This window comes from Bos javanicus, chromosome 14 (genome assembly GCF_032452875.1).
Source record: "Bos javanicus breed banteng chromosome 14, ARS-OSU_banteng_1.0, whole genome shotgun sequence".
In the NCBI taxonomy this organism is placed as follows: Eukaryota; Metazoa; Chordata; class Mammalia; order Artiodactyla; family Bovidae; genus Bos; species Bos javanicus.
This window is the reverse complement of record NC_083881.1, coordinates 67113573-67128200: the sequence shown is the minus strand read 5'-3', so window position 1 is coordinate 67128200 and position 14628 is coordinate 67113573. Positions and strand designations below refer to the sequence as shown.

Below are 14628 nucleotides of genomic sequence, written 5' to 3'. Positions count from 1 at the left end.
GAGCAGAGCTTTCAAGTCAGAGACACCTGGATTTGAATCCCATCTCTATCACTTACTACCATGTGACTCCAGTTATTTAAATCAATTTTCCATGTGTCAATGAGGCATGATGGTCATTCCCTCATGGCGTCACTTGGAAAATTAAATGAAATAAACTCCAAAAAGCCCTAGGCACACTGGAAGTCCTCAACAAATAGTATTGTTCCTGTCATTCCTACAGTTTTGGAGAGCCTGTAGTGCTATCTTCATGAAGCAGTAATTAATTAGTCTTATTACAGCCATACAGTTCTTCAGCTTAATGGGAAGACGAATCATTATCACAGAGTTTAGGTGCATGTGAACTGGAGGTCCTCCAGATATGTGGGTGTTGACCTTTGATCTGTGGTCAAAATGATCCCAGCCACCAATCCAAGTTTTCCAAAGAGATGAAACAAGGAAGGTCTTAGTGACACTTGAAACTTTTTAGCACATACTTGGAAATTCCTGGGTGAGAATTTAGAAAGTAAAATTATAATCCTTTTCATGGAGTTTTGATCTGGGATGTTTTTCCAGTTCTGCTCCTGTCCTGTCCTTTCCTTTGTTTTACTGTTCTTTTCTCTTGTAAGTTGCTTCTCTTCTGAAGTGCTAGGGGTTAGGAAGATATTAATTACCTGCACCTCACTCTAATTTTCAATGAAATTTAATATAGTAAGGATAAAACTGCCCCTTTTGAAAAGAGAAATTAAATGTCTGCAAATTTGAAAAAATTGATTTTCTAATTGTTTTGATAATAATGTTTCTTCATCTGATAATGTTGCTGAAAGAAATAATTTTAATTAAACTTTAAATGTAATTTTGCATTTTATACAAGAGACTAACTTTTCTTGCAGGGAATAAGTTAAGGCCATAACATTCTTCTCTAACCCCATAATTATTATGATCAGGAAATGTCTGTAATACATTACACTGTAATTAAATTGCATACTCCAGACTGTTCAAGATCTGTTTATAAAGGAGAAATGGATTTTCCACAGCTGCTTGCCTGTGAGTGCATCCTTCATGAAATATTGCGGCAGTCAATGTATGCCCGGAAATAACAGACTTGAATTGAAACTCTGAAAGCTTTCAAATGTCTTTCAAAAACTTCTCATAACATGAATTGCTTAATTTGTGTACATGAAAACCCACTGATTACATATGAATGAGTCAACCTACGATAAGAGGGGACCATGAGAATCTTTGTGTATTTACCACCCATCTCTTCAGAAATTAGCAAGTATTCATTTAATCTTGTTCCAATATCCTGCCTGGACCATGGTCATTAATGGGATGGCTTTGTGAAGACTGGAATCTGCTGTGAGCAATGAGGGGCAGGTCAGGTGTTTCTTACAATGTTCACTGGACCGTCTTCACCCAGTCACACAGCTGGAAAATATTTAGTGAGATGAATGTTTACAGAAAGGGATTCAGAGAGGAGAGAGAAGTGGGGAGAGCTGGAGGAGAAGGGAAAATAATCCAAACCCGGGTCAAGGCGGGGTCACATAGAATAGACCTCACGGCCCAACTGGTTCATCTTTAAGAATGATCATCAGGCTTCCCTGGTGGCTCTGTTGATAGACTCCTCCTGCCAATGCAGAAGACACAGGTTTGATTCCTGGACCGGGAAGATCCCACATGCCACAAAGCACCTAAGCCCATGAGCCACAACTGTTGAGTCTGTGCTCTAGAGTCCAGGAGCCAACATTACGAAGCCTGTGCACCCTAGAGCCCGTGCTCTGCAACAAGAGAAGCCACCGCAATGAGGAGCCCGCGCATCGCAACTAGAGAGGAGCACGCAACCCCCAACCCCGCTTTGCTGCAACTAGAGAAAAGCCCACCTGGCAACAAAGACCCAGTGTGGCCAAAACTAAGTAAATAAAAACTTAAAAAAAACCCCACACATCAGAACCTTGATTTATTAAATGAGAAATTTAAATCCTTCAAGTTGTAATCGGTCATGCTGTTGTGGATATGTTGGGTCGACCTTGTGGATACATAATACCTATAACAAAGTCTTAACTGAGTGCCTAGTCATCCTCACCAGCATCTTGAACTTGGGTGTCATCAGCCCTGACTCATTCATGAATGAGGAAAACTGAGGCTGGGTGGCCTAGCATGATTTGCCTGAATTCACCCAAGTTTGAATTTGAACCCAGTCATACCTGATGCTAACGCCTATATTCTCTCAGCTATATCTCCCTGTCTAGGTCCAGTTCCTTGACTGACAAGCTCAAGGACATATCTTCACATCCTTAAATTCCAAACTTCCATTAGAACTAACTTCCTAAAGGTGAACTGCCCTGAGCCTGCTGTAGTTTATTTCCAAGGGGTGAATATTGATCTTCAGAGCAGGCTCCTTCCTACCAGCTTTCTACTTCTAAAAATCACATACAATGGAATATTCCTCAGACTTAAAAAGAAATGCACTTGAGTCATTTCTAGTGAAGTGGATGAACATAGAGCCTTGAGTCAGTTCCAGTGAAGTGGATGAACCTACACAGAGTGAAGTAAGTCAGAAAGAGAAAAACAAATATTGTATATTAACTCATAATACATGGAATCTAGAAAGATCGTACTAATGAACCTATTTGGAGGGCAGCAATGGAGACAAAGACATAGAGAACAGACGAAATGGACATGGGGTGGGGGGGGAGGAAGAGGGTGGGATATATGGAGAGACTAAAATGGAAACATATGTATTACCATATGTAAAATAGATAGCCAATGCGAATTTGCTGTGTGACTCACAGGATTCAGAGCAGGGCTCTGCAACAACATAGAGGGGTGGGATGGGGAGGGTAGTGGGAGGGAGGTTCAAGAGGGAGGGGACATATGTGTACCTATGGCTGATTCATGTTGATGTTTGGCAGAAACCAACACAATCGTTTGTTCAGTCACTCAGTCGTATCCAACTCTTTGCGACCCCATAGACTGCAGCACGCCAAGCTTCCCTGTCCATCACGAGCTCTCAAAGCTTGCTCAAACTCATGTCCATCGAGTCAATGATGCCATCCAACCATCTTGTCCTCTGTCGTCCCCTTCTCCTCCTGCCTTCAATCTTTCCCAGCATCAGGGTCTTTTCCAATGAGTTGGCTCCTTGCATCAGGTGGCCAAAGTATTAAATGTTTGGCTTCAGCATCAGTCCTTCCAGTGAATATTCAGGACTGATTTCCTTTAGGATTGACTGGTTAGATCTCCTTGCAATTCAAGGGACTCTCAAGAGTCTTCTCCAGCACCACAGATAGAAAGCATCAATTCTTCGGCGCTCAGCCTTCTTTATGGTCCAACTCTCACATCCATACATGACCACAGGAAAAGCCATAGCTTTGACTATATGGACCTTGTTGGCACAGTGATGTCTCTGCTTTTTAATATGCTGTCTAGGTTTATCACAGATTTTCTTCCAAGGAGTAAGCATCTTTCAATTTCATGGCTACAGTCACTGTCCGCAGTGATTTTGGAGCCCAAGAAAATAAAGTCTGTCACTGTTTCCATTGTTTCAATTATCCTTCAGCTAAAAATAAATTTAATTGTAAAAAAAAAAAATCATTTGATGATTCCCTGCTCAGAACTCACATACCTGTCAGAGACACTGTGCCATTTCTCCTAAGGATGGTTAAGATTTCCCCCGCTGCCCCCACCCTGTATTGTCAGGTGCTCTCAGAAATTGAAATGCAGGCTGTCCCTCCGTGCTGGTCTTTCCGATCAGTGGCTGTCACTGATAAAACGTCTCCTTGGGACTGCAGAGACAAAGCTGCAAGGCTGCCAGCAGGCCGGCTCTTGTATCTCCTGTGGTTATCAGTGTTCTCATTGGTGGTACCAGATCTTCTGGAACTGTTTCAGTTTTGTAAAATGTTCATGGGAACGTCGATGGTCTCTGAGGAAATGCTTTCCTTAAGTCACCAGTTTCTAAATGGAGGCAGCCAAGTTCCCAGCCATCTGGCAGTCAGTTTCTTTCGGTCTGAGACAGAAATGGAATTTCAGAGGGCATGCACAAATATTTCTTGCCTCTATTTTTTCTGTAAGGAATTTGGAGCCTTAGTCTGTCAGCCACCATGCCGAGTCTTTAAGAAACTAAATGGGAGCAAACCAGCCCTGAGCAAGCCGTACTCTGCCTGTTGGAGTTAAATGTCCTTTCCTGTTTCTGCAGGTTCACAGTTGTGACTTCTATCTAGCTTCAGTGATTTCCATTCTTTGAAATCCTGATGCCATCCTTAACACATCCATAATAGGACATCCACCCCAAGCTAACTGGGATCCAGAGAGCACATGCTTCTCACCAGCTTTAACTAGATCCAAAATGTCATGATTTATGTTAAGCTGCTTCTTTTTCCTACCAGAGTAAACACGCTGATTTGTCTCTCCTGGGTTTTGCTGTGAGTTCATGGCGTAAGGTGTCTTCTAGTTTAAAAATGGACTGCTGCCCTTTCCACTGTTTGGGGGTTTAGCTATCTTTGTCCACATGCTGTTCAGAGAATTTCAGAGGCTGGGATATCATCGTCTCGCCCTGATCTTTGTCACTTGTCCCCCAAACTGTACCTCCTCCCCAGCCGTGTCCTCACCACCACAGTTGTTTACGGAGTTCCAGCTCCACATTTTTCTGGGATATCTCCCTAAGGTGCAGCTCCAGTCTCCCCATCTTCTTGCCCATTGGCCCCCCCCCAGTGGCTCCCCATTTAAGGACTACATTCAGTCTATTTTCAGCCTTATTTAGGACTTTTTCATGGATAAATCAGTTGCCAATTTTATCTGCCTGAAATTAAGCCACATCACCCAAACTGGAATGCTCACACGTTCTGTTCACTTGTCTGTTGACATCCTAAGTACTTGCGCTAGATACTCTCTTTCACTACTCCATATCAATCCTCACCTTTCTCTCCCCTATACTGTGCCCTGGGAGGCAAACTCTTATGGACTACCCTCTGGCTTATGATTGGGTTTGGCCAAGGGAGCCCGGTCAGATATGACAGGCACCAGCGGGGACTAATTCGCTGGCTTCTACAGACACGCGCAGCTCCTCTGGTGGCCCTCTCCAGTATTGCTGCCTTCTTCTGTGCCTCTGAGGCTGAGAGGGGGTGATGGCCTTCCTTGCAGCTCCTTTAGCATCCCTTACTAGTTTTATTTAACCATGACCACTCTTTGTAAATAATCCTTTCATTAAATTTTCCCAGTTTTCTCCTTGGAGTGTCCCATCTGTTTCCTACAAAGGCTCTAACTGACACAGCACCGTCAAGCCTCAGTTCACGTATAAAATTTGCTGATTTTATTCATTCACTTTGAAAATATACATTCATCATCTATTTCTGTTACATTTTAGGTTTTTTGTGGTTGTTCAGTTGCTAAGTCATGTCTAACTCTTTACAAGCCCAGGGACTGAAGCCTGCCAGGCCTGCCTGTCCCTCACTATCTCCCGAAGTCTGCCCAAGTTCATGTCCATTGAGTCGGTGATGCCATCCAACCATCTCACCTTCTGCTGACCCCTTCTATTGCCTTCAATCTTTCCCAGCAACAGAGTCTGTTCCAGCGAGTCAGCAGTTCACATCAGGTGGCCAAAGTATTGGAGCTTCAGCTTCAGCTGGTGACAGAGTAGAGAACAAAACAGTGGCCTTGCCTTCAGGGACTTACAATATAGTGGAGAAAACGAACGTGAAACAGGCAATTATAAGACAGAATGGTGAAGATTCCGACAGAAAAAGTATGGCGAGCATGCAGCAAGGGTACCTAACATAGGGCTCAGAAAAGGTCATTCAACTACTCGAAGTATCCACTGTGTTTTGTCCTTTCCCCACAGCATTCAGTACATTCTGATTGTGTTATTATTACTTGTGGACACATTTTTGCTGCCTCTACTGCAGAATAAGCTTTTGAGAGCAGAGACTGTCTTTTTCACCTTTATATCTTAGCCCACTGCTACAATGTTGTAGGAACTCAAGTACTTGTCCAGTTGAATTGGATAGAACCTTCTGAACACTTATAAACCTCAGCTCCAGCCCACACACTGAAGGGTGTTCATCATTAGGCTGGATAATGGTGAGACTCCACCCTTTCAGAGCTGTTTGAGAAACAGAAAAGATGTTTTATTAGTTTAGAAAGAAAAAAATCACTGAACAGGAAGAAACCTCCTCAACGCAGGTGAAGGGTTCGATAGGTGTTATCAGCTTAATACACCCTGTTTTGGATATTTGCCGACAGGTATTGGAATCTTTAATTGTCAGAGTTGAGAACTGAGCTTTCTTTTATGTATTTACTTTGCTTCAGTGGCTTGTGTTAGGTTTGATAGCACCATAGTTGAACTCAGTGTGAAATATGAATGAATAGAGAGAAATTCATATCTTACCCCAGAGCAAGGAGTTTGGGAAGATAAGTATGGGAAAACCTTGGTACAAAGTTTTTAAAACTTGGATTGGTGGAAAGAAAACCTGGATCGCATTCTGAGGCAATAGAAGGCTCAAGAACAATGAGCCTGTTCACTGCACAGACCAGGAAGTAGAGAAATGGGAGAAGAGAACGCTGGCAATGTGGTAGACCAGAAGCTCCTAGACACATCATGCCACGCCCACCCCCCAAAACAAGGACTGTCTTTCTATAATACATGGCTTAGTAAGGCAAAGTAAGGGAATTCCTCAGATGTGAAAGATGATGAAGTGAGAATCCGTAAGAAATGAGTAAACTCCAGAGCCTTTGTCTGAGGGTATCTTTGCCCATCCTTGTTCACCTAGAGCATGGATTTTAGACAGAAGTGAATGCATCTGGGACAGGAGACAAAACTTAGGATCCTACTGCCCTTTATTGATTAACTTTAGAAAAATATGTAAGCTATTGAGATATCAATCATTTGAGATCTCCAATGAGAGAACTGATATTAAGTGTGTAACTTCCAAACAAGAAGAGTTGGGGAGGTGGTGGAGGAATAATAGGAGGAAACAAAAATCTACACAAGGAGAGCAAGAAAGAAAAAGAAAAAAACAACAGAAAACAAATAAACATATGAGTTCAGTTCAGTCGCTCAGTCATGTCCGACTCTTTGAGACCCCATGAACGGAGCACGCCAGGCCTCCCTGTCCATCACCAACTCCCAGAGTTCACTCAAACTCATGTCCATCGAGTTGGTGATGCCATCCAGCCATCTCATCCTCTGTCTTCCCCTTCTCCTTCTGCCTCCAGTCAGAGTCTTTTCCAATGAGTCAACTCTTCTCATGAAGTGGCCAAAGTACTGGAGTTTCAGCTTTAGCATCATTCCTTCCAAAGAAATCCCAGGGCTGATCTCCTTCAGAATGGACTGGTTGGATCTCCTTGCAGTCCAAGGGACTCTCAAGAGTCTTCTCCAACACCACAGTTCAAAAGCATCCATTCTTCAGCGCTCAGCTTTCTTCACAGTCCAACTCTCACATCCATTCATGACCAATGGAAGAACCATCACCTTCACTAGATGGACCTTTGTTGGCAAAGTAATGTCTCTGCTTTTCAATATGCTATCTAAGTTGGTCATAACTTTCCTTCCAAGGAGTAAGCATCTTTTAATTTCATGGCTGCAGTGATTTTGGAGCCCAAAAAAGTAAAGTCTGACACTGTTTTCACTGTTTGCCCATCTATTTGCCATGAAGTGATGGGACCAGATGCCATGATCTTAGTTTTCTGAATGTTGAGCTTTAAGCCAACTTTTTCACTCTCCTCCTTCACGAAGCAAAAATTGAGATGGTATAAATGAATCCAATTTAACAATAATCAGAATCTACATTAAATGAATTATAACCTCCAGTTAAAACCCAAAAATTGTTAGATTAGTTTTTAAAATTGAACTTTATTCATAAGAGAATTCCCTAAAAATATAAGGACAGAGGCAGACTGCAAATAAATTGATAGGAAAAGACACATGAAGAATGAGGTAAGGAAAGGAGGTTGTTATTAAATATTAGGAAAACTAGACTTCGAGACAAAAAGCATTACTACAAATGGCAAGGATGACCACATATTAATAAAGATGTTCAATTTATTCATACCAGAAAGATGTGATTCCAAGTTTGTGTGCTCCTACAAGCGTAACCTTTAAATATATATATATTTTTAAATTGTTAGAATTACAAAAAAAAAAAAGATCCAAAATCATAGGTCATTTTCTCACATTTCTCTCAAAATTGATAAGACAATAAATCAATAATGCGTTAAAAGATTTGAAGAATACAATTAACAAGCTTGTTTCAATGCTTGCATACACAGTACACTGAGAGCACCTTCTTTTCGACACATGCAACATTTATAAAATGGATCATCCAATAAGCCAGGGAGAAAAATCTCAGCAAAACTTGAAGAATTTGTATCATATAGCCCACATTCTCTAACAGTTACATTGGAAGTCAATAATTAAAAAATAACTAAGGAAACCCTGTACCTTTAAAATTAAAAAAACTCATTCTAACTCGTGCATCAAAGAAAAAAATCAAACTAGGAATTAGTAAATATTTAGAACTAAGTGATCATGAAAATACTCATCACAGCTGATGGGATATAGAGAGCTCAAACAGTAGCAGGGGGAAGACTGTAGCGTTACTGCTTATGTAAGGAAAGTGTTGTTTAGTCGCTCAGTCGTGTCCAACTCTTTCGTGACCCCATGGACTGTGGCCTACCAGGCTCCTCGATACATGGAATTTTCCAGGCAATAATAATTTCCCAACCGAAATGGGTTGCCATTTCCTTCTGCAGGGGATCTCACCGACCCTGGGATCAAACTTGCATCTCCTTCATTGGCAGACGGGTTTTTACCTGTCAGAGCCTCCAGAAGGAAAGTGTACAAAGGAATAAACTGAGCATTCAACACAAAAAGTTAAAAAAAAAAAAGAATCAACCCAAACAAAGAATAAGAAGGGAAATAGTATGAGTAAAGTCAATGAAAGAAAACTACTACACATTAGAAAATATTATCCCCCAAAATTATCTCTTTATTTTTTTTTAAAGAATAATATAACCGACAAACTGCTGGCAAGATTTTAATGAACAAAAAGAGATAAGACTTCAACAACCAGTATTAGGAGTGAAAAAGAGCACTCCCTATAGATGCTGCAGACATAAACAGTGGAGAAAAAGGATGTACTAGTCAAATTTTGCTGGAACAACTGAAAAATAAAAATAGAAGCCTACCCTACAGCAAAATCACTTCCGGTTCTAAGTAGATGAAGAATTTAAAAATGAAAAGCAAAACTTTAAAAGTTTTAGACTAAGACCCTACGAACTATTTTTGTGATATAAAGGTAAGGAAGGATTTCTTAAACAACAGAGAAAAGTAAAAATCAAAAGGAAAGTGTTCATAAATTCAACTACATTAAGAGTAAGAACATCTATTCATCTAAATGCATGCTAAACAGAATGAAGAGCCACAAGCTGGAAAATGATTTATATAAACTAACCACCAACAAAAGGTTAGTATCTAAAATATATCAAGAACTCCTACAAATCAATAAGAAAAGGTGAATCAATTGAAAATAGGCAAGGGGCATGAACAGGCATTTCATGGAAAAGAAATGACAAAAAATGCAAGGGGCATGAATAGGCATTTCATGGAAAAGAAATGACAAAAAATGCAAAGAAGTAACAAAACATAATCTCATTAATAATTTTAAAAATTAAAATCATATGAGATAATATTTCACATCCACTAGATCAGCAAAAACTAGCTTAACAACACTGAGTGCTAAAGAAGATGTGAAGCAAGAGGAAGACTCATATACTAACAATGGGAGGATAAACCGAAAAGGAATACATTTTAGAAATACATGATGAAATTAAACATACGCATGCTCTATAGCCCAACAATTCCACTCCTACATTTAGAGCCTGGAGAGTGTTGATTATATTTATTTGGAAAAACTATGAAGAAAAGCAAGGAGTGGCTAACACACAAGCAGAACAGGATAATGGGTCCCTCTGGAGGGACCCATGGGGTTGTGAGAAGGAGCTCATAAAATGTTAAAGGTACTGGTGATGCCTTTCTTGCATTGAACCATGGGCATATGTGACCTTTTATATTGTCAGCCTTTATTATATACATTTTTGTTCTCTACAATGTTATGTATGTATGGTATATATCTTAGTAAAATGGTAAGTAAAATAATTAGGCCTGAGGCGAAAGAACCCGCAGAGTGGGCCCAGTAGGTTCTGAAGGATGACTAGGGGGTACGAAGATTCCCTGAGGTTCTGATCCATAACGAAACTAGATGAAAGCCTCACGAGAGTGAGAAAGTGAAAGTCGCTCAGCGGTGTCCAACTCTTTGTGACCCCATGGACTATACAGTCCATGGAATTCTCCAGGACAGAGTACTGGAATGGGTAGCCTTTCCCTTCTCCAGGGGATCCTCCCAACCCAGGGATCAAACCCAGGTCTCCCGTATTGTAGGCAGATTCTTTACCAGCTGAGCCACCATTCCCTGAGGCTCTGGTCCATAACCAAACTAGAAAAAGCCCTCACTAGAGTAAGAAGAAAGTTCTTAAGGGTGGTGGAGACTCCTGTTGGTGGGGCTGGCTGGGAAATTTCATGGGAAGTGACTGAATGACTTGAGAAAAAAAAATCTTGAGCAAAGGAGTACTGACTTTCTTTTATCCAGGGACATACATAATTTGCACTCTGCTGATACAAAAAAACAGTACATATATTGTCTTTTTATAAATAGAGGGGACATTTGTATCACTTGCTTTTCAAATAAAGTTTATTTTCCTTCCCATAGCAGGAAGTTCAGTATTAGGCAGTGTAGAGCTTACTCGATGGGCTTGCAATATTTTCTAAACCCAGTCTCTTTCTGTGTTTCCACCTTGCCATTTTTAGTGTGGAGGCTTTTTGCCCCCTGCAGTTCTAAAGCTCTCATCTCTTTTAATTCAGCACGAGGGCATTTCCTGACTCTTGTCAACCAAGTTAAGGCTTTCCTAGAACTCTCCCACGCCTGCCACTCATATCATAGTCATCAGAACGATGCCATACGGCCATTTCCTATTGCAAGGGAGGCTGGGAATGTCATTATTTTGCCATCACAGCCTGTCCATAGGAGCAAGGAAGAGGGCCAGTGGTATCTGAACAGCTATTCAGCAATGTCTGTCAAAATACTTCATTAAGAGTTCTTCCTCTTTTCTCCCCAGGAGCCAGTCTACTTGATGACCTGTATAAATATTTCTCCTTCCATCACTCCCATGGAGACACCATGACTGTCATGGATCCAAAGCAGATGAATGTTGCTGCCGCTGTTTGGGCCGTTGTCTCTTACGTCGTTGCAGACTTGGAAGAAATGCTGCCCAGGTCTTAGCAAGAACAAGAAAGAGGGCACTTTTGCCCTTTCTGGCCAGGAATCCTGGGTCTGCAGCTTTAGGAAGCCCCTCTTCACCTGACAACTTTATTGATCATTTACAAAGCACATTTTTTCATACTTTCTGACATTATCTTTCTTGATACTTTCCAAATTCTGTTTTCCTAAAGAATAATCCCACATAGAATCAAATCAAATCCCACCCCCACATAGAATCAAAATATGATAGAGATCCAAGTGTGGGCATTTCTTTATACCACTTACTAAAAATATTGTTTCTACTTCAGAAGGAAGTGCTGGATAAAGCTTTGGAAGACCTCTGGCTTTTATGCATGTATGTATGAACATTAAATCAAATATAGTGACACCAATTTTTTGTTCTAAGTTATTCATTGAAAGGTAGAGGAATACACAATTGTAGTACGGTCTTAACTGAACATATGCAAGCATATGACTTTCTAATTTACACACTTCAATATTTTAGAATTTTTTAATGAGGTATGAAATTTTTTAATTAATAGAAAAAAATGTCACCACTTGAGGAAAAAATCAAGTATGTAAAATCCAATTTCCTTATTAAAGATCTACCATGAGCAAATGATAATACTATTTTACATTTATGTTTTATATATTTCACATAATATATCTATGAAGTTGGGGCTTATTCATATTTTGCTGATAACAACACTGAGGCTTATGGGGGAAGACTCTGTGCTTCCACTGCAGAGTGTATGGGTTCAACCCCCGGTCAGGGAACTAAGATCCCATATGCATTGCAGCATGGTCAAAAAGAAAAAATATTGAGGCTCATAGAAGCTAAATAATATTCACAGAGCAAAATACTTATCCTCATCTAGTCTGAGAATAATCTCTACTATTCTTTCACACACTATATCCAGTATTCAATTTAAAAAATTACAAGACACACCCCAAAATACGAGAAAAACTCATTGTCAAGAGTTAAAGCAATTAAGAAAACCAGACAAAGCAGCATCATATTTCCAGATGTTGGAAATATCAGAGAGCAACTTTAACATAACTATGGTTAATATGTTAAAATCTAGTAGGAGAATGGGACTATGTACATGAACAGAAGGAGAATTTCAATAGAAAGATGAAAACTATAAAACAGCATCAAATGCAAATACTAAAATAAAATATACAGCATCAGAGATGGGTAATTTCCTTTTTGGGCTCATCAGCAGACTGGATAAGTCTGAGGAAAGAATCAACGACCTTGACAATAGGTCAATAAAAATTATCCAAACTAAAACACGAAGAGAAGGAAAAGTGAAGGGAAACAAACACCAGAATAAATCACCCCAGACTGTGATCTAATATGTATATGGCCTAATAAACATGTAATTTGTTATCAAATGGTCTAATATACATATAACTAAATTCTTGGAAGGAAGAAACAAAGTATCAGTTTTATTAATGGTAATAGTTAAAAAGATCTTTCATTTCTGGCAAGGTAGCAGACTGGTACACTGATTGACCCTTACACTGAACACAAAATGCTGGATGACGTCTGAGAAACACTTTTTTAAATATATGAATTAACTGATTAAAAGATAAAGACCATGAGACCGAAAATTAAGTGAAGGCATGAACCAAGGTAATATAGAGCACATTGAACTAGCTTTCTTTTGGAGAAAATTAGCAGAATATGGTGAACTTAAATTCTGTTTTCACTTTTAGTGGCTTGGGGACTATCAACAAATTCCATAGCCTGCCATATTAGGGATACTAGACAACCTCAATGAAACTGAGACCCCCAAAGGATTACGCAGATTTGATACCTTATGCAGATAGATCCCACCTTGCCGCACAACTAAGCCCATGCGCCACAACTATTGAGCCTGTGCCCTAGAGCCCAAGAGCTACTGAGTCCACGTGCTGCAACTGCTGAAGCCTGAGCCTAGAGCCTGTGTTTCACAAGACAAGCCACTGCAATGAGAAGCCTGCACATCACAACAAAGAGTAGCCCCCACTCATCACAAGTAGAGAAAAGCCCAAGCAGCAAAGAATACTCAGAGCAGCCAAAAATAAGTAAATAAAATTATATATTAAAAATAACTCTGAGAACCATAAGAAAAATTACCATTTTAAGTAAGTGCTGAGTGGAGAGTCCAGAGAAATTCCCACAGATTAAGTTACAATAATCTTTTATTGTAACTCCCAGTAAAAAAAAATAAAAGTAACTTTTATTTTTTTACTCCCAGTTAAAAAAAAAACAACAACCAGGAATCATAGCATTCTGAGCAAGAGCAGTACAAAAAAAGAAAACAGCAAAATTAATTCACAATATCCTTTGATACTGGAATGTTTAAATTGATTTTCAAATCTATGTCTATGATATTTAAGGAAGTAAAGAGAAGGGATTGAAAATAGAAGAGAAAGCAAAGGGGTATAAAAAGTGACGAAGTGTATTGTAAAAAAAAAAATACATAGAACTTCTATTTCTATTGAAAACAAATAGAACTTCTATTCTATAGAAGTGTAAACTATAGTAAATGAAACTTAAAAATTAGAGGACCAGTGTAACTGCAGATAAGAGAATTCATGAACTTAAAGAAAACAGTAAAGAAATTAACGATAATTCATCATCAAAAGAAAAAGATATGGAAAATATGAATGAGGTTAAAAAATATGAAAGCTAGTGTTATATGGTCTAGTTTATGTTTAATCAGGGTTCCAGAAAAGAGGAAGACAGAATCATCTGAATAATAAATGAAAAATTTCCAGAAATAAATACGCCAGTCCACAGAATCTAGAAACCCGATGAATCCTAAAAAGAATAAAGAAATCTGCAGTGACATGTTATAGAGACACTACAGACCACAAAAGATACAGGGAAAAGTCATGTAAAATCCCAAATCCATTTAGGATAAAAATTAAAGAGGACATCCTTGCCTGATGAAAAACTCCTACCAAAAAAAGAAAAAGTTAAAATATCGCAATTACCAAACACTTTCCTTTAATATAAGGAATAAGACATGAGTGCTTACTGGAGTCATCTGTAGTCAATGCTATCTTAGATGTCCTGGCCACTATAGAAAGGCAGGGAGGGCAAAGTCAAGCAATGGGAAAAAGCAAGAAATTTTTTATCTATAGATAAACATAATTGCCTATGTAGAAAATTCAAAGGAACCTACAAAAAAATCAAAATTAAAAACAAAGTTTAGGAGTTTTATAGAAAAAATTAACATATAATGAGAAACATTTTCATACTTAGAAAATGCAACCAAAACTATATTATTTATATTAGTATCTAATAATATAATATATCTAGAAACAAATTTTACAAAAAGATGTGCAAGTT

General features: G+C 39.2%; 1 protein-coding gene across 5 annotated transcripts in view; it reads left to right on the top strand.

The window, feature by feature from the left end:
* The window catches only part of CPQ (carboxypeptidase Q), a 585754-nt gene extending 574080 nt beyond the window's left edge, over positions 1-11674 (top strand). For 3 of the 5 annotated variants that reach the window (XM_061439307.1, XM_061439306.1, XM_061439305.1), the window contains exon 8: positions 11140-11674. In XM_061439307.1, the coding sequence (XP_061295291.1) occupies positions 11140-11303 (164 nt within the window). In that variant the 3' untranslated portion in view covers positions 11304-11674. The remainder of the gene's footprint in view (positions 1-11139) is intronic. The other 2 variants (XM_061439309.1, XM_061439308.1) reach the window with 2 other exon arrangements.
* The last annotated feature ends 2954 nt before the right edge of the window (positions 11675-14628 follow it).